Source organism: Symphalangus syndactylus, chromosome X (assembly GCF_028878055.3).
Source record: "Symphalangus syndactylus isolate Jambi chromosome X, NHGRI_mSymSyn1-v2.1_pri, whole genome shotgun sequence".
NCBI lineage: Eukaryota > Metazoa > Chordata > Mammalia > Primates > Hylobatidae > Symphalangus > Symphalangus syndactylus.
Genome location: NC_072447.2, coordinates 90,358,744 through 90,380,606, shown reverse-complemented (window position 1 = coordinate 90,380,606; position 21,863 = coordinate 90,358,744). Strand labels below are relative to the sequence as shown.

At 35.1% G+C, this 21,863-nt stretch overlaps 1 protein-coding gene across 4 annotated transcripts in view; it reads left to right on the top strand.

Moving 5' to 3' along the window:
- Positions 1 to 21,863, top strand: part of HDX (highly divergent homeobox) — a 174,218-nt gene that overhangs the window by 4,691 nt on the left and 147,664 nt on the right. For 3 of the 4 annotated variants that reach the window (XM_055267876.2, XM_063634285.1, XM_055267875.2), the window contains one exon: positions 21,092 to 21,238. In XM_055267876.2, the coding sequence (XP_055123851.1) occupies positions 21,092 to 21,238 (147 nt within the window). Of the gene's footprint in view, positions 1 to 7,931; positions 8,041 to 21,091; positions 21,239 to 21,863 lie in introns of all 4 variants that reach the window. The other variant, XM_063634284.1, reaches the window with a different exon arrangement.

The following is a 21,863-nucleotide window of genomic DNA, read 5'->3' as shown; positions in this document are numbered from 1 at the left end:
TATATATATATATATACACACACACATGTATACGTAAATTCATACACACACACACACACACACACACACACACTCATATAACATGTATATTTTCCCCTAGTTTCTTTTCTCCTTCTGAACCTCTAATATCTGTAATATTTTCCTTTTTTTTTCCTTAGTGGAGATGACATTTTTTAAATAAATAAAGGCTGAAGTTAAGGGGAAAGGGCTCATTGTGCTGATCTCCAATGGCTTCACTGGCAGAAGGCACATAGACCCATATTCTTTCCTACTGTCAAACCAACCAATGCTGAAAGCACTTCATGAGTGGATTTTATTAAAACATAGATTATATTATTATATAACTTTTCTAATACACTAATTTAATGATTCAATATTTTGTTATTTGGCTAGCTTAATGTACCTATTGTATGCTTTATGGGTGGAATAGCTGTGCCAATTAAGAAAGTAATTATCTGAGACGCATTTTCAAAATAGCTTTGCCCTTTCATAGACCGAAAATTTGTTGTGTTGAAATCCCCTTGTACTAATCTGTTTCCACACTGCTATAAAGAACTTCTCGAGACTGGGTAATTTATAAAGAAAAGATATTTAACTGACTCACAGTTCCACATGGCTGGGGAGGCCTCAGGAAATTTACAATCATGGTGGAAGTTGAAAGAAATGCAAGGCAAGTCTTACATGGCAGCAGGAGACAGAAAGAGCGAGGTGGGAACTGCCAAACACTTTTACACCATCTCACCCATGATCATGAGAACAGCATGGGGGAAGCCGCCCCCATGATCCAGTCATCTTCCATCAGATTACTCCCTCCACATGTGGGGATTACAATTCCAGATGAGACTTGGGTGGGGACACAGAGTCAAGCCATATCACCTCTCAACAAAGCAACAATTGGAAGAGATCCAGGCGTTGTAAAATGTGGAAGAAGAAATATATTCTGTAATAGTGGGAAATACTACATTAGGTATTAGAATGCTCACCCTTGACTCCTCCTCATTATTCTAAGACAAAAGTATAGCCACATGAATTTATTTTTGAATATATATGTTAGTTATTAAAGCAATGAGTCAGACATTTTATTTAGACTCACTTCCATCACTAATAAATGGTTAAAAGATGCTGGAAGTCAGTTTGAGATTATTTTTCTTCTCCTAACTAGTAATACTGAATGCAGAGAGAAACATTTTGAATTCAGTATTGTTTGTGATATGGAGCCTCAGGTAGGGATTGTTGAATCCCTCCCTTGCTATTCAAAGTGTGTTCCATAGAGTGGTAGCATGAACATCACCTGGGAGTTGCTTAGAAACTGCAAAATCTCTGGCCCCACACTAGATATACTGAATCAGAATCTGCATTTTAACAAGACCTCCCAGTTACTAATATGTATATTAATGTCTGAGAAGCACTGAAGTAAAGTGAAATCTTCCTTCCTGTACAACAGAGACTTTTAAGAGCTGGTGCTCATAGAAACAAAAACCTGAATTTTGTCTGTTTTCGCATTTGTAAAGAAATATGCAATCTAAGCATTCTCCATTATATATTGTATGACAAATACAGATCAGCTTTGTTCCATTCTGAAGTACACATTGTATCGTTAAGAGAAAAAACTACACCAATGTCGTACGTAAAATCGATAAGCCTCCGAGTATATCCACTCACATTGGTGATAGCGATGGCTTTACCACTGAAATGATATTTATCCTAATTACTTGACTTTTCAACAGAGTGTTACAGAAGAATATAGTTGTATTGGGTTCACTGTCACCAACATCCTCAAGGGGAATGGTATGTTGTCTCTTTGCTGCCATAATATGTCACTACAAAATTATTGCCCTAGAACAACCCAAATTTATTATCTTATGGTTCCAGAAGGCACAAGTCTGAATGGGTCTTATTGGGTTAAAATAAATGTGTCAGCAGTACTTTCCTTTTTGGCACCTCTAGAGAAGGTTTTGTTTCCTTGGCTTTTCCAACTTTTAGAGGCTACCCCCAAAAACAAAAGCAACATTTTTCCTACACTGACAAAATCTATCTTTGGATCTCTGTTTGAGATATTCTGCCTTAAGTATCTTTTGTTTTTTGTTTTATTTTTTTCATTTGAAGAATAAAGGAGGAGTTTTACCTGTGGGTATCAGATTTGGGGTTCTACTCTATGAGACTTTTAAGTCATTATGCAATTTCCTTATTTTTATTTTTTTGACAAGAAGTCTTGAGCATGATTACATTATGCATTTTCTTACTCTTTAAAGTATTTGTGGGGATAATCCTTCATTATTTGATTGACAAAAATATATATGTTTATAGTGTGTAACATGATGATTGGATATATGTACACATTGTGGAACAGCTAAATCAAACTAATAACATATCGGTTACCTCACATACTTATTTTGTGGTGAAAACATGTAAAATCCACTCTCTTAGCAATTTTCAAGTATCCAATATATTGTTATTAACTGTAGTCACCATGTTATGCAATAGATCTCTTGAACTTATTCTTCCTGTCTAACTAAAATTTTGTATTCCTTGATCAACATCTACCCAATCCCTCACTGTTCTCCAGCCTTGATGACTACCATTCTACTCTCTGCTTCTATGAGTTTGACTTGTTTTTTAGATTCCACATATGTGAGATCACTCAGTATTTGTCTTTCTGTGCCTGGCTTATTTCACTTAATATAAAGTCCTCGAGGTTCACCTATGTAGCTGCAAATTACAAGATTATTTTTTCTTTGTCAATGCTGAATGGTATTCCATTTTGTATACATGCCACATTTTCTTTATCCATTCATCTGTTGATAGACACTTAGGTTGACTCCATATCTTGGCTATTGTGAATAATACTGCAGTGAGTGAACATGGGAGTGCAGATATATCTTCAAGATACTGATTTTATTTCCTTTGGCTATATATTGAGAAGTGGGATTGCTGGATCATATATGGTAGGAGTTCTATTTTTAATTTTTTAGGGACCTCTATACTGTTTTCCATAATGACTGTACTAATTTAAATCCCCACCAAAGTTGTACAAGAGTTTCCTTTTCGCGATAGGGATAAATTTATGCTTTCACATTTTCATTGTCTAAATACATGTGTGTTTGTATGTTGTTTCTACACTATATATGTGTACGTTTATATAATGTTACCTACTTACCACTTGATGGTGTACTTTGAGGGATATCCCCCAACCTGTAATGTGTGCCTAAATCTTTTTCCCCTAAATATGTGCAGGTTGATGTAAAATCAGGAACGAGAGTTATAAGATAATTAAATAGTCTATCTCTTTGTGTACGTCCCTCATTAGTAAGTTAAAACACAACCTACATTTTAAAAGTATTAACGAGATTGTGATTTGCAAGATTGTGAAATGTTAGCTTTCAATGGTTGTGGCAGTACAAACACTCTCCAGTGAAACATAGAAGTGATTTACTTGCACATTTTTTAGGGCTAGAAATGTACAAAGAAACATAATTTACTGAAACAAAATTTACTCAACTAATATGAATGAATCAAGGTACTACTTAGCTCATTAGGAGATGCTGTATATCACTGGTCATTAGTGCCACATATCACTGTCAAATATTCTGTATGGATGGATGCATGTGGGATTGCATAAAAACAGAGCCAAAGGAAATAGTCATTCAGTTGAGTCCCTATTTATGCTTTTGTCATTCAGCTGTTTATCCATTTGAAATTGATCTTTTTACTTTTTTTTAGTGTTTTTAATTTTTTTATCTTTAACTTTCGTGGGTACATAGTACGTGTACACATTTATGGGGTACGTGAGATATTTTGATACAAGCATGCAGTGCATAATAATCACATCATGGAAAATGGGCTATCCATTCCCTTAAGTGTTTATCCTTTGTGTTACAAACAATTCAGTTATAATCTTTTAGTTATTTTAAAATATATAATTAAATTATTTTGACTATAGTCACCCTGTTGTGCTATCAAATACTAGGTATTTATTCTTTCTGATATCTGATGGTATGATTAGGTATTTATAGTTTTAGGTGTATATTATTTGAACACATTACCATGTGAATAAAGCAAGTGTCATTAAAGGCTAATACATTTTTATCATTGATTAAACATTCTGAGATCCAGTATATTTACTTGCTAATGCATTTGCTTGGTAGAAACTTTCTTTAGAATTTAGTCATTAGGGATGTAGCTATAGACATATATGTCCCTTTATATTTTCATATATTTATGTGGAGTATGTGTACATAAAATTTTCTTGCAATTCGTGTTCATGTCACTATGAATATGTTTTATGTAGCTGGCAAAACTGAATATTAATTACATAATTTTAAGTGTGTTTTAAAGTGAGGTCAGTGAACAATTTCTTTGTGCCCTGAGAAAGTCATGTGATAAATTTTTATTAAAATCTCCTTTTGTCTCTATTTTCACCTAAGCAATATAAGTCAATTTTATTTCTACAAAGAAAGATGAGAGATGTGTACAATACATTTCAACAAATTATAGCTTAATAAACAGATAATATACTCTCATAGTATTAGAATAAACAGATGTCTGTCACTAGACTTTATGCTTTGAAGATGCTGGAATTTATTTTTTGCAATATCTAAAAACTTTGGCAAGATGATTTTAAAATAAAGTAAACAGAGGGGTGAATCCCCATCTCTACTAAAATACAAAAATCAGCCAGGCATGGTGGCCAGTGCCTGTGATCTTAGCTACTTGGAGGCTGAGGCAGGAGAATTGCTTGAACCCAGGAGGTGGAGGCTGCAGTGAGCTGAGATTGAGCCATTGCACTTCAGCCTGGGCAACAAGAGCGAAGCTCTGTCTCAGAAAAAAAAGAAAAAAAAAAGCTTTTTGTAATATTAAATTTATACTAAAAAATTCTGGAATGGCTTCCATGCATATGTGGACACCATGCTATTTGTTGTGCTTAACTTTCACATTCGTAAACATTTTGAAAGATTAAACTCTTATTGCATAGACAGGGATCTCAGAATCAGTCTTTTTTTGCCATCATAATATCATAATGTACATATCCTTCATTTGAGGTTCATATATAAATTGTGGAGTGGATTGATGTATGTTAAAAGAGTTATTCCCAGTACTGATGGCCAGTTGATGATATGTTAACTATTAACAAAAATTGGCTTGACATAGCACATTACAGTTTATTAAGTATTTTAAAGAAGATGACACATCATTTGAAGAATAGGACAGGTTTTATAGTCCCATTTTCCAGATGAAGGAACTGAGGTTCCAGAGGTCAATAATCTCTGCTAAAGTCACAAGACTAGCAAGTAATGAAGCTTAAGAGCCTAATAGGATGGAGATATCCAGACTCCTAAAGCATTCCCACTCCACCATTCCAAAAGGTCACCTGAATTTCTGCTTATAGCAATGATGAAGTAACAGTAACAGGATTTCCTCTTTTATCTTAAATATCTAAACACAAACAAACAAAAAAAAAAAACAGAAAAAAATAGAAAATAATGAATTTTAGACCTTTGACAAAAGGCAGCACAGGACCACGATTCTTGAGAGAAGGGAGACAAGATGAGCCCCATGAATGTCCTAACTTACTGCCTTGGGAAAGTTTCCAGACAATAGCTCAGGTGAAAGGAGCCCAAAAAGGTTAGGAGTCTCTCTGAGTTGAGAAGACATAGTTCAGAGTTCAGAAAGTACAAGGGTGCCTACAATTTGAGGAACAGTGTACTGGAGAGAACATTGCACAGTGAAGGAGAAAACTACATATGGAGAGAGCTTCAGAGATCTGCAGAGGGACCCTTCAAGTTTCTGAATAATGATCAGCTCAAGTGTGTGATGAAACTGATGAGGACAGAGAAAGAACCACAATAAAGGAACAGGCAAATCAATCCTCAGAACTCATGCAGGACCAGGAATAGTTATGTTCCCACTAGCCAGATTGGAAAACATCATATTTCAAGAGGCATTTAAGAAAGTCCTCACAATAGACTGTACAGACATTAAACAGTATACTCACAAAGTTAACCTATATGACTATACATTCCATAACTTAAAGGAAATAGACCAATTTCTTAAAAGTTGGAAATCACTAAAATTAATTGTAAACGGAAAACAGTAACTTAATATTTTATATTTAATTAGAGAAATTGAATTTTTAATTAAAATCTTTCTTAAAAGAAATCTTCAGACCCAAATTGCTTTACTCATTAATGCTACAAAGCATTTAAGAAAGAAGTAATATCAAATCTACACAAAAGTTTCTTAGGACACAGAAGTGGAGGTAATACTTTGCAACTCATTTGAGCACTTATTATGTCCAAGCATTGTTCTAGAAGCTGGTTAATTAAAAAGATGAAAATTTGCTTCCTGTAATACAGAAGCTTATAGTATGTGAGACAGAGAAGGAACTCTCTCCCTCTGCCATACACTTAGGTCTGTCTGATTGGTTAAGGCAGAGCAAAGCATATTATCTTGCATTGTATAGACAGCTGAGTTTAAAACTCTTTCTTTGTAAAATCAGCAGAGGTGAACTTGGCCCACTGGTTTCCCTTTGTCTATCATTGGTACACAAAAATTGACAGACTGAGCTGGGAGTGGAATACCAAAGTTTGTTCCATCCAAGAGTCCCCAACCTCTACAACAACTCTTTCCTTCTCCCAACCAAAGCCCCGCTTGCTCTGTGTTGTTAAGAATAATTTAATATTTCATCTAATGTTTTTATTTGCCTTATTTACTAAATATTAAGCAAAAGATGGCAGTTGTTTTGTTTACTAAATAATTAGTGCCATAAATTGCACTTCACCACAACCATATATCCACAAGGGTTGATTTTAATCCAACTTTCTATTCCACTACTGCTCAGTTCATAATGTGTGAAATAAAATAGCCATTTTAACTACTATAGATCATCACTAGAGTAAAAGGGCACAGTAGTAATCCTTCACATATATCATTCCTCCAGCAAATCCAAGAAAATAAGTGTCACAAAATCTACAAGGTAAGGCCCAAATAATAGAGTCATGAGTAAACCTCTCAGGCCTTTCCTGAAAATTCTGGTCTTTTACCAGATTAGAAAAAACAAACTAATGAAAAACAACAAAACCTGGCAAATTAAGAGTGAGAGGGAATTGCTAAAGGCAGGCCCACTAACAACATGACAAACGATGACAGACAAGGAGAGTAAAGGAGAAACTATAAAAAGGATATGCAAAAATTTAATGTGTTTTAATGAAGAGACAGACACTGAATCACAATTATTAGAACACCATTTATTAAATTATGTTTACAATGATGACCCAGTCTTATAAAAACACTTTATTTTTCTACTCCCTGTTTAAAAACTCAAGAGAGTAAATAAGGTAGTTCAGAAATATTTTCATCTAAGATGAAAACTTATGAAAAATAAAGTTTTATTGCTCAAAGGAGTATACACTTTAGCTTTCCAGAATGACTAATTTCCCAAAATATCTTAGAAATGGAAGTATAGTGGCAACTGGGGAATCTTCATATGTCTTCATGCCAAATTATGCAGAACAACTAGAGACTATACAATTAAACATGAAGCATTTATTTTTGTGGCCAAGAAAATTAAAATGCCAAGAAAAAATGCCTAGAAGTATATTATTACTAATGTCTTTTATTTGCTTCAAAACATTTCTAATATTTAATTTATTCAAAAGTGTAGTTATTTGTATTTTCATATATAAAAGGTTCTGAGAAAGACTGAAAACTGGTTGTGTGTGTGTGTGTGTGTGTGTGTGTATTTTAGATTTTAAGCCAGTAATATCAGCCCAAAAGTATTGTTCTTCAGCAAGGGTTAAATAAATATAGCTTTAATTTGACTTAAAGTTCCTTAAAGTTTAGTTTGATCTAAATTTTAAAAATGCAGTGCTAGACTTCCTATTCTGACCAACATGAAGTAAGCCCACTATAACCTTCTCTCCTGATTATTACAGCTACAATCTCTGGACAAAATTTTAAGAGAAACTCCCTCAGAACTCCTAAAGGTAAACAAAAGCAGGCAGATTGAGGATGGCAGTCAGAATTTGAAGTGACCATATATGGGTGAGTTTCCCAGTTTTCCCCCATTTCTCTTGAGACTTTGACCCAAGGCTGGATCCATCTCATGGAACTATGGAGCGGTACATTACTGGCTAAAACTGCAATAGCAGCTGGCAGTCCCAACAGTGTGAGAGTAAATTCTGAGTCAGTTTCAGTCTCTGTCTCTCACTTCCACTTTTCAATCAATGGTGGCTCCAGTTGCAGAGCTATGCTGCAGTGACAATAGAACAACTAAAATAAACTGTAAGGGAAACCCTATATTTCTGGCTAGAGGACAAGGAAAAGTGGCCCTTACAGGCTGTACAGTGAGTGGAGAATCATGGAAAGGAAAGAGTTGAGGAAGGGGATCTTTTAATACTGGGCATCAACCTGTGGAAAGCTTAAGCTCATCCTTGAGTTGTTCATGAGTGGGACAGATTTGAAATAGATAGCAGAGGCTTTGGAAATAGAATTAACATTGAAACCACCACCCAAATGGTACTAGTGTGAGGACAGACCCAAAATAACACAGCAAAGGATTTCAAAACTGAGCTGACTTGCTGAGAGAAGTTTTTAAAAAAAGTGTTTGCAGTTGAATCTGACATAGAAGATTGCCTGCTAACTGTGTTCTGCCAAATCAACATTCTCAAGAGGATGCCAACAAATAATATTCAAAAGAACCAAAATAGGATTTAAACATACTCAACAGGAGATGCCAACACCAATATGACCCAGATGTTGGAATTCTATCAAAAGGTGTTAAAACAACTACTATAACTATGCTCCCTTAGATGAAAATAAACACCTTGAAAAAGAGTAAGCTGTGAGAAGTTCTCAGCAGAGTAATAGAGCCTAGAAAATAATACTAAATGGAAATTATAGAGCTGAAAATTCATTATCTGAAATTTTTTACAGGCACCATCTGTGCTCAGTAACAGAATGATGAAGACAATGGAAACAGTTAGTGAAATTTAAGATAAATCAACACAAATTAATCTGATGACCAGAGAGAAAAAAATGTGTAGAAACATGAACAGAACCTCAAGCCCTATGGGATGATATAAAAATAGTATTCATGTCACTGAAATCCCAGAAGGACAGGAGAGAGATTGGCGTAGAAAAAATATTTGAAGAAATAATGTCTGAAAACTTCTCAAATTTTGTAAAAGATGAAAATTTACAGACTCAATATCAAGGAGCTTGAAATAATATAAAATCAAAGAAAATTATGCCTAGACACTTAATAATCAAACTGCTGAAAGCCAAAGGTAAAAAAAAATGTTGAAAATAGCCATAGAAAAACAGCATATACATAGGAAAACAAGGATATGAATGACTGAATTTTTCTTATGAGAAATCATGGAGACGTAAAACAGTGGAAAAACATCTTTAAATGAAAAACAAGTCAACCCAGATTCCTATAGTCCATGAAAATATGTATCAGAAATGATGAAATAAAGACATTCTCAGATTTAAAAAACCTAAGAAAAATTTTCACAAACAGATCTATTCTTAAAAATGTTAAAGTAAGTTCTTCAGGCTGAATGGAAATGACAGCAGGAGAAAATTTGAGTTTCAGGAACAAAAAAAGACCAAATTAAATGGCAAATTCTGAGTAAATATGGGATTCTATTTTTGTCTTCTTAAGTTCTTTAAAATATGTATGACTGTTGAAAGTAAAAATGATAACATTGTCTATCAGGGTTTCTAATACATAGAGATGTACTATGTATGGTGACTATAAAACAAAGAGGGGAGGGAAAAGGGACCTAGGTAGTTGTCATTGAGGTTGTAAAATAGTAAATGTGTAAAAAGAAAAAATAGATATGTACATTGTAATCCTTAAAACAATCACTTAAAATATGCAAAAAACTTTAGCAAAATAAAATTAAAACCGAATACCAAAAAGTATTCAGATAATCCAAAAGAAGTTGGAAAAAGGAGATCAATGTCAGATGGACAAACAGAAAACAACAAATAAAATGGTATACCTATATCCAACCATATCAGTAATTACATTAAATGTAAGTGGTGTAAAGAAACTAATTAAAAGATATTGTCATATTGGATTAAATAACCAAACTATATGTTTTATAAAAGAAATCCACGTTATATATAAAGACATAGGGTAAAATACAATATAGAAAGTGATATACTATGGTACAGCAATCAAAACAAAGCTGGAGTGTATATATTAGTGTCTGGCAAAGTAGAATGCAGAGCAAGGACAAGTACCAGGAATAAAGAGAGGCATTACATAACTAAAGAATAAAGGGTTAATTTACCAAAAAGATATAACAATACTACATGTATATGTGCCTAACAACAGATCTTCAAAATACACAAAGCAAAATGTTGGCTGGGCCTGGTGGCTAACACCAGTAATCCTAGGACTTTGGGAGCCCAAGGAGGGCAGATCACTTGAGGCCAGGAGTTCAAGACCAGCCTGGCCAACATAGTGAAACCCCATCTCTACTAAAAATACAAAAATTAGCCAGGCTTGGTGATGCATGCCTATAATCCCAGCTCCTCAGGAGGCATGAGAATTGCTTGAACCCAGGAAATGGAAGTTGCAGAGAGCCAAGTTTGTGCCACTGCACTCCAGCCTGTGTGATGGAGTGAGACTATGTTACAAACAAACAAACACATAAAGCAAAAACTTCCAGAACTGAAAATAAAAATAGACAAATCCACAGTTATAGATGGATATTACACCATTCTTCCTTTAGTAATTGATAGAAAAAGTTGTGAGGAAGTCAATAAGGATATAGAAAACCTGAAAAATACTATCAAACAACATGACCTAATTGACATTTTTAGAAATGACCACCCAACAGCAGAATATACATTCCTTTCAAGTGTTCATGGAACAGTCACAAAGAGAAATCATTTTCTGGGACATAAAACACACTTTTAAAAAATTTTAAAGAATTGAAATGACAAAAAGTATGTTCTCTAATCATAATGAAATTACACTAAAAATTAATAACAGAAAGATATCTGGAAATGCCCTAAATATTTTAATTAAACAATAAACAAGAGAAATTGGAAAATATTTTGAACTGAATGACAATTAAAATACACTTTATCAAAATTTTTAGAATGTAAAGTAATACTTAGAACTAAATTTAACATTAATTGCTTGTATTTAGAAAAGAAGGAAGGTCCCAGATCAACAGTATAAGCTTCCATTTCAAGGAACTAGGAAAAGAAAAGTAAATTAAATCCAAACAAAGCCAAATGAAGAGACTAGCAAATATAAGATCAGATCAACTTCACTGATCATCAGAGAAATACAAATAAAACTGCAATGAGATACCATTTCACGCCAGTCAAAATGGCTATTTTTAAAAATTCAAAAAATAACAGATGTTGGCGAGAATGTGGAGAAAATGAGACACTTACATGCTATTGGTAGGAATATAAGTAAATTAGTTCAACCTCTGATATAGTTTGGCTGTGTCCCCACCAAAATCTCATCTTGAATTATAGTTCCCATAATCCCCATGTGTTGTGGGAGGGACCCTGTGGGAGGTAATTGAATCATGGGGTGGTATCCCTCATGCTATTTTCATGATAGTGAGCAAACTTTCACAAGATCTGGTGGTCTTCTAAGGAGCTTCCCTCTTCACTTGGTTCTCATTCTTTTCTTTCTTGCCATCATGTGAAGAAGGACATGTTTGCTTCCCCTTCTGTCATGACTGTAAGTTTTGAGGCCTCCCCAGCCATGTAGAACTATGAGTCACTTAAAACTCTTTCATTAATAAATTACCCAGTCTCAAGCAATTCTTTATAGCAGCATGAGAACAGACTAATACAGTAAATTGGTACTGGGAGTGGGGCACTGCTATAAGGATACCCCAAAATGTGGAAGCAACTTTGGAACTAACAGGCAGAGGTTGGAACAGTTTGGATGGCTCAGAAGAAGACAGGAAAATGTGAGAAAATGTGTAACTTCCTAGAGACTTGGAGGGCTCAGAAGACAGAAAGATGTAGGGAAGTTTGGAACTTCCTAGAGACTTGTTGAATGGCTTTGACCAAAATGCTGATAGTGATATGAACAATGAAGTCCAGGCTGAGGTGTTCTCAGATGAAGATGAGGAGCTTGTTGGAAACTGGAGTATAGGTCACTCTTGCTATACAAAGAGACTGGTGGTATTTTGCCCCTTACCTAAAGATCTGTGAAACTTTGAACTTAAGAGAGATGATTTAGGGTATCTGGTGCAAGACATTTCTAAGTGACAAAGCATTCAAGAGGAAGCAGAGCATAAACGTTTGGAAAATCTACAGCCTGATGATGCAGTGAAACAGAAAAATTACATTTTCTGGTGAGAAATTCAGGCCAGCTGAAGAAATTTGCATAAGTAATGAGGAGCCAAATGCTAATCACCAAGACAATGGAGAAAATGTCTCCCGGGCATTTCAGAGGTCTTCATGGCAGCCTGTCCCATCAGAGGTGCAGAGGCCTACAAAGAAAAAACGGTTTCATGGGCCAGGCCCAAGGCCTTGCTACTTTGTACAGTTGGGATTTGGTGCCCTGCGTTCCAGCCATGGCTAAAAGGGGCCAACATACAGCTCAGGCCATTGCATCAGAGGGTGCAAAGCCACCTAAACCTTGGTGGTTTACACATGGTATTGGCCCTGCAGGTGCACATAAGTCAAGAATTGAGGTTTAGGAACCTCCAACTAGATTTCAGAGGATGTATGAAAATGTCTGGATGTCCCTGCAGACATTTGTTGCATGGGTGGAGCCCTCATGGAGTACCTCTGCTAGGGCAATGTGGAAGAGACTTGTGGGGTTGGAGCCCCCACACAGAGAGTGGAGCTGTGAGAAGAGGGCCACTGTCCTCGACACAAGAATGATAGATTCACCGACAGCTTGCACCATGAGCCTGGAAAAGCCATGTACACTTAACATCAGTCTGTGAAATCAGCTGGGAGTGGGGGCTGTACCCTGCAAAGCCACAAAGTTGGAGCTGCCCAAGCCCCTTGATGCCTACTCCTTGCATCAGCATAAACTGAATGTGGGACATGGAGTCAAAGGAGATCACTTTGGAACTTTAAGTTTTAATGACTGCCCTATTGGATTTTGAACTTGCATGGGGCCTATAGCCCATTTATTTTGGCCAATTTCTCCCATTTAGAATGGTGTATTTACCCAATGCCTGTACTCCTCTTGTGTCTAGGAAGTAACTAACTTGCTTTTGATTTTACAGGCTCATAGGCAGAAGTGACTTGCCTTGTCTTAGATGAGACTTTGGACTTGGACTTTTGGGTTAATGATGGAATGAATTAAGACTTTGGGGGATTTTTGGAAGGGTATGACTGTGTTTTGAAATGTGAGGACATGAGATTTGGGAGGGGCCAGAGACGGAATAATATGGTTTGGCTGTGTCCCCACCAAAATCTCAACTTGAAATATATCCCCCAGAATTCCCACATGTTGTGGGAGGGACCCAGTGGGAAATAATTGACTCATGGGGCTAGTTTCTCCCATGCTAGTCTTATGATAATGAGTAAGTTCTCATGAGATGTTATGGTTTTATAAGGGGCTTCCACTTTGTTTGGCTATCATTATTCTCCTTCCTGCCACCATGTGAAGATGGACATATTTGCTTTCCCTTCTGCCATGATTGTAAGTTTCCTGAAGCTTCCCCAGCCATGCAGAACTGTTAGTCAATTAAACCTCTTTCTTCTATAAGTTCCCAGTCTTGGAAAGTTTCTTTATAGCAGTATGAGAATGGATGAATACAACCCCTATGAAAAGCAGTATGGAGATTTCTCAAAGAACTAAAACTAGAACTATTATTTGACCCAGTAATATCACTACTAGGTATCTACCCAAATGAAAAAAAAATTGTTTTATCTAAAAGATACCTGGACTCATATATTTATTTCAGCTCTATTCGTAATAACAAAGACATGGAATCAATCTAAGTGTCTATGAACAGTTGATTAGACAAAGAAAATGTGGCACATATACAACATGAAATACTCCATAGCCGTAAACAAGAATGAAATAATTTTCTTTGCAACAACATGGATGCAGCTGGAGGCCATTATCCCAAGTGAATTAATATAAAAAAAGAAAGTCAAATAACACATGTTTTCATTTATAAGTGGAAGCTAAACAATGGGTACATATGGACATAAAGATGGAAACAATAGACACTGATTACTCCAAAAGTGGAGAGGGAGGGAGGCAGTCAAGATTTGAAAAACTACCTACTGCGTACTATGTTCATTGTTTGGGTGATGGGTTCACTAGAAGCGCAAACCCCAGCATCACCCAATATACCCAAGTAAGAAACCTTCATATATACATCCTGAATCTAAAAGTAAAAAATAAAGATAAAAAGTAAAGTTTGACATTAAATTTGGTGGTCACTGAAATTTAAGAATTAAAAAAAAAATTGTACAAGCACTTAACAAGGTGAGAAAAGTCACCTGTGGAGAGGGAAAGCAGACTCCAATTTGTTCATAAATTGACAGAAGGCAGAAAACGAGGTTTATAGAGTGTTGTAGGAAAATAAATATGTCCGGTGAATAGAACGGTGAACAAAATCAAACCACATAACCTCTCAGTGATGTGGAATCTGTGGCATCAAAAGACTAACAATGAGCACTGGATCCACCATGTCTCCTGTGATAAATATTGTGTCCCCTGTACATTGTATCTGGCACATTGAAGGCACTCAATAAATACTTGCTGAACAAAAAATAGAGAGTAGAAATCAATGAAAATGAAGGCGGAAAAACAATAGACAAAACTAATGAAACTAAAAGCTAGTTCTTCAATAACTGTGAACTTTTAAAAGATCACTAAATAAATGCTAAATAAAGAAGAACAAACAATTTACCAATACCAAGAAGAAAAAGGTACATCACTGCAGGCCCTACAGACAGGAAAACAATAATAATAAACAATAAACTATTAATAAACAACCTTATACCTTTGAGTTCAACAACTTAGATGAAATGGAGCAACTCCTTGAAAGACACAAACTATCAAAACTCACTCAAGAATAAATAGATTATCTGAATAATATTGAAATGTAATTTGTAATTCAAAACATTCCCACAAGGAAAACTCCATGTTCAGACAGTTTCACTGGTGATTTCTAAGAAAGATTTAAATGAAATTATTAGCAATTCCATGTGATTTCTTCTAGAATACATAAATGAAGGAAATACTTCCTAACTCATTACCCTAGTACTAAAACCAAATACATTGCAAGAAAAGAAAACCACATACAAATATCCCTCACAAAAATAGACTAAAAAATTCTTTTTTTTTTTTTTTTTTTTTTTTTTTTTTGAGATGGAGTCTCACTCTGTCGCCCAGGCTGGAGTGCAGTGGCGCCCTCTCGGCTCACTGCAAACTCCACCTTCCGGGTTCACGCCATTCTCCTGCCTCAGCCTCCTGAGTAGCTGGGACTACAGGCGCCCGCCACTACGCCCGGCTAATTTTTTTGTATTTTTAGTAGAGACGGGGTTTCACCGTGGTCTCTCCTGACCTCGTGATTCGCCCGCCTCGGCCTCCCAAAGTGCTGGGATTACAAGCGTGAGCCACCGCGCCTGGCTAAAAAATTCTTAACCAAATATTTAAAAATTTAATCAAATTATATATAAAAAGAATAATACATCACTACCAAGTGAGGTTTATTCCAGGAATAGAAGGCTGGTTTAGCATTTGAAAATCAATCAGCATAATTTACCACTTCAAAAGATTAAAGAATAAAAACTATACAATAATTTCAATAGATGCAAGAAAAAGCATTTAACAAAATTCAATATCCATTAGTGGTAACAATAATAATAATAATAAAAACTCAGTTTAATAAACACAAAAGGGAACTTCTTTAACCTGGTGAGAGGCATGTATGAAAAACCTGTAGCAAACATCATACTTAATGGTGAAAGATTTAACGCTTTCCCTCCAAACTTGAGAATAAGGCAAGAATGTCTACTCTCATAGCTCTTATTAAAACATCATGCTTTATGTCCTAGCCAGTCCAGTTAGAGCAAGATAGAAAAATGAAAGGAATGCATATCAGAAAACAAGAAATAAGCTTCTCCCTGTTTGTGGACAACGTGATTGTATAGAAAATACCAAACAATCAACTGAATACCCTGGAACTAGTAAGTTAGTTTAGCAAAGTTGCAGAATACAACTTCAACGTACCAAAATCAATTGTATGTTAATAAACTAGCAATGGACAATTGGAAATGTTAAAAAAATACAATTTACAATAATAACCCCCCTAAAACAGAAAATATATAGGTATTTATTTAACAGAGTGTGTGTTGGATCTGTTTTCTGAAAACTATAAATCTCTAGTAAAAGAAATCAAACAAGATATAAATAATTAGCAAAAGATAAGCCACAGGTGGAAAAACATTGGAAATCATATTTCTGATGAGGGGTTTGTATCCAGAATATATAATGAACCCTCAACACTCAATAATAAGTAAACAAACAACCCAATTAAAAAATATGGCAAATATTTGAGTAAAACACTTCCACAAAGAAGTGGCAGATAAGTATACAGAAAGATGTTCAACAACATTTGTCACTAGAGAAATACAAATTAAAACCACAACAATAATATTCAATTACACACCTAGGAAACGGCCAATTTTTAAAAAATTGATGGTAATAAATGTTGATGAGGAAGTGAAAGAAATGAATCTTTCACTGAATATTTTTCAGTGCATTCGAGAATGCGAATTTGTACAGCCGATTTTGAAAACAGGTTAACAACTTATTAAATTAAACATACACTTACCATACAACCCAGAAATTTCATTGCTAGGTATTTACTCAAGAGAAATGAAAACTTACCTGCACACAGAAACCTGTGTACAAATGTTCTTAACAGCTTTATTCATAACAGCCAAGAACTTAAAACAGATTCAATGTCCTTCAGCGGATGAATTAACTGTGGTACATTAATACAATAAAATACGACTTTACAAGAAAAAGGAACAAACTACTGATGACACACAGCAACACAGATTTATCTCAAATGCTGTATGCTAAGTGAGAGAAGCTAGGCTGAAGAGTCTACGTGTTGATTCCATTTATATGGTAGTCTACAGAAGTCAAAGTTATAGAAACAGTGGTTGCCAGGAGCTGGGGTGGCTGGATGGCTTGCTAATGAGGCAGCATAAGGGAAATTTTTGGGAGTGATGAAACTATTCTGTCTTGATTTTGGTGACAGTTTGATGACTATGTACATTTCTCTTAACTCATAAAACTGTACATGAAAAAGAGTGAATTTTACTGTATGTAAGTTTAGAAGTGAATAATAATGGATAAAAAGTACAATATTAATATAGACATGTTGGCCAAAATAAGATATTCAATGTGTTATGTTTAACTTGGCCCAACACTTTGTAAACAAAAACTTCAATGGCTTTTCCAAATGCACATTTTTAATACTGGAAAGAATGTGTTATATTTGAATTGATGATGATTTTATGGACTTGTCCGATTTCTTTTTATTTGCTTATTTATTTAGAGACAGGGTTTTCTTCTGTCACCCAGGCTGGAGTGCAGTGGTGCAGTCATAGCTCACTGTAACCTCGAACTCCTGGGTTCAAGAGACCCTCTCACCTGAAACTCCTGACTAGCTAGGACTACAGGCACATGCCACCATGCCCCACTAATTAAAATTTTTTAAAAAATTGTAGAGGTGGGGTCTCACCATGCTGCCCAAGCCTGTTTCAAACTCCTGGTCTCAAAAAATCCCCCTACCTCAGCCTCCAAATGTGTCATCCCATTTAGAATATCTTGTTTTCCAGTAATGAATACTTATAAGTACATTTTTTGGTACTTTTTAAATGTTTTAATTAGCTGGGGCATTGGTAAGGCATTGAGCTGGTTTTAAGTATGGCATCGAATCTATAAGAACAGTGTTACATCATATAGGAATTTATCTCAAATGTTTCCATGGGAAAATATGGCCTTTGCTATCTGGAACATCTAAGGAAGCAGACATTCTTAGAAGCTGTATTTTTCAGGTACTTCCAAAGCAACAAATCTAAAAAATTATACTCATTGTTCAGCTTGTTTGAATAGAACATACTAAGCATGATTTAATATTTTCTCAATGTCTCAGAGTCTTCATTAAAATACTGAATCTTAAACCTGAGTGAAACCTGAAAAATTCCATATCTGAATATGATATATAAACTTAAGAGCCTAGTTATACTAAAAATATAGGTATGTTACAACTACATGCTTTACAACTTAACACAAATGAGTTCATATATCATAACTTATTTGTATCAACCCAGAGTGATAGACAAGATGACTTGTACAGTCCAGCATTTTACAGACTTGGTAATGGATATTCATGGAAATTAAATGATTTACCAAATTGTCAGCAGTGAAGCTGAGCATAAACCGAGGTTGTCTTATTCCTACGGGTGGGCATGTGCTGAATGGTAGCATAATATGGAATATTGGGGGTAAAACTAAATGAATTGTTACTTCAGCACTCAATCCCCTAATTCAGCCACCATCCCCACCACAACCCAGCAGACCTCAATTTCCAGGGAACCGATGGTTTGTCATTTTATCTTCCACATAAATAAAAACCCAACTTTAAAAGTTATTATTTTAAAAACTCTATTTTTGATTATTTTGTTGCAAATGATTAAGAAACTTGGCTGTGCAGTCATTCAATGTCTTGCCACTACAGAGGCCAAGATAGCTAGGGTGGATGAAGATAATGATAAATTATCTTGCTCAAATGGGGTTATCCAGTTGTTGTAAAGAATTAACTTCCTATAGTATAGTAGATCTTTTGGGCAAAGTGGCCTTGCTGCTGTTGTTACTGAATTTAAAGGGAAAACTAAAAGGTCCCCGCATTGTCTATTGTCAGAGTTGCAGTATCCAGAAATCTGTTTAGTACTCAGTCATCTTTATTTGACTACTGGTATCAATGGGGAAGGACCTGGTGTGTTTTGTAGGTTGATATCACACTTAGATAAATGTAACAGTTGCAGCCAGCTAATGGGAAAACATAGGGCAGATATTATCACACTTGGTGATCACTCACATCTTGTACTTTAGGCTTTTTGCAGTGGGTACAGTCCTGCAGAGGAGGATCAGAGCTCTGATTGTACATTAATGATTTGAAGTTTACCATTGTCCTCAGAACCTATTTCAAAGTACCTTGCTTCTAAATCCATACCAGATGAAATATTTCAGGTATTTGACCTCCATCTTCTTGCTCTTCTCCTCACTGCGGCTGAACCATTTAGGAAAAGAAACCCCAAACGGCTCTGAAATCTGGCAGCCATGATAGTAAAAAAAAATTTGCTTTAATGGATATTGTTCCTGCCCACTTGTCCACGCATCCTTGAAAATTTCGTTCGGTTTAGGCTTACACGTTAGTGCACTTAAATGAGATCCCCTTCAGAAAGTCAGTAGAAGTCTTTGCTTCTGATGTTTCAGGGAGAAACTTTACTCTCATCTTTCCTGGTGCTCGCCTACATCTGATTTTGTCTCATCAGATCTCTTAACATTAGATAGGAGATAGATGAGATAGATGCTTGTGTGGGCAAGAAAGAAAGTCAGGTGTACAGATTGCACTGGATGACTGGATGACTGCTTACTTTCCTTATTAGAGAGCTTTATTGTTTAAAGTATTCAGAAAAAGATAAGTTATTTCCATGTCAATGTACTTGGTTATTTCCATACACAGTATGCTAGAAAAATTTCTGTCTGGTTTGGCTTGAAGAGTTTCGTTGTTGCTCTTTTTTCTTTTCTTTTCTTTTCTTTTCTTTTCTTTTCTTTTCTTTTCTTTTCTTTTCTTTTCTTTTCTTTTCTTTCTTTTCTTCTTCCTTCCTTCCTTCCTTCCTTCCTTCCTTCCTTCCTTCCTTCCTTCCCTCCTTTCTTTTCTTTCCTCTTTTTCTTTTTTGAGACAGAGTTTCTTTCTGTCACCCAGGCTGGAGTGCAGTGGTATGATTTCAGCTCACTGCAACCTCCACATCTGGGGCTCAAGCAATCCTCCTACCTCAGCCTCCAAAGTGGCTGGGACCACAGGTTCACACCACCATGCCCAACTAATGTGTTGCTGTTTTCTTAATTTTGAGGAGACACTTTTCTTGGAAAAGATGTGGTATTTTTTCTGTCAACTTTTGGGATTAACAAGTTTAGTGTGACAGCTTTTAACAAGAACCCAAAATTGACTTAATCTAATCACAAGGATTCTTTATTAAATGCACTACTAGAATTTATCATTTTTAAAGAAGAATTTGACCTGACTTTTATTCTTTAAATTCACAGAGTTGTATACCCTTAATATTAAACATTTTGTCTATTGGCAGAAAAGATAAAGCATTTTTTTAACTTATCTTGTCAAATTGTGATGGTGTCAACTTAATTGAAAGGTACATAGTTTTAACATGGTTTATTTTTAGTAAAATGTACATAATTTTACATTTTTATGTATATGCTATGTTTATTAAAATAATTATTTTGGTTAGTATTCCCTAAAGCACAGAAATGTTCACAGTCACTAAACCTTCGTGTTTATATTTAAGCTCTAAAGAGGTTTTGTTTTAATATATAAAAAGAATCCCTTCATCCAAGATGAAAAATAAAAGCACTCTTTTGTTCCAGAGCACAGCTTCTGGCTATAAGACATATGCCAGATGCCTTGCTGGACAAAGAACAGTGAGTATCCCTGTTGATAATTGATCACGTATGGCTACTCTGACTTTACTAGCCATAAATATTCATTTCAATGAAATTATCTTTTTTTCACATGTATTAACACTAACCAGATAAGGACTTCCCTCTTTTTTTTATTTTCTGTCTTTTTTTCTTTAAAGTTGGTACATTATCTGAACAAATTCAGTAAGTGTTTACACTATGCATATTTTTCATTGAGAAGCTGTCTCCCTTTAGCACACAAATTATTGCCCACTACTGGGGATTAATTCACTTACAGAAGTTTACAGCTTGGAAGCACTGAAATTGAAAAAAAAAACAGGTGTACAAATTCTACACATACCAAATTTTTATTCCAATTTTCAGAGTATCTTCTTTTATTTTTAGATGAATCTACGTTCTGTATTTACTGTAGAACAACAAAGGATTTTACAGCGTTATTATGAAAATGGAATGACAAATCAAAGTAAAAATTGCTTTCAGCTCATATTACAGTGTGCACAGGAGACTAAGCTGGACTTCAGTGTAGTCAGGGTAAGTATTGAGGTCTTACACTCAAATTTAAAGCTTCTTATTACAAGTGATCTTTGCTTAATATGAGAAAAAATATTCAGGGTATGAAGTCACTAATTTTATAAAGAGCTTCACTTCCCTGGTATAACAATACTATTTTAAAAATAAATAGGGCTAATCATTTAGTATGTATTTCTTTATATAAATACCTTGAACACACCCAAACCCTTGCAGTGTAAACATCTTTTTAAAATCTTAGCTTTTTAAACTAATAAATACATTTAAGATTCATTGTTGATCTTATGCTCTTTAAACCCCAAATTAATGTGGATGTAATCCCCAAAAATGAAATCAGTAAAACAGGCATTTACCAAGTGAATACTATATGTGACATATTTTTCATTGTATCTGAATTTTTCATCAGGCATTTGGTCTGCTTTATAAATACTTTCTCTAAGTAAAATGCATGCATTTTAATGGGTTAGCAAGTAAGGGACAAGGACTCCTAAGGGAATAAATTTTTCTTTATCACAATCATAGTTATTCAGCAGTAAAAATCAGAGCTGCTACATTCTTGAAAGGTAACGAGAAGGTGATTGAGAGGAGGCAAGAGATAAATCTAAGAGAACTGGTCACGGATTTTATT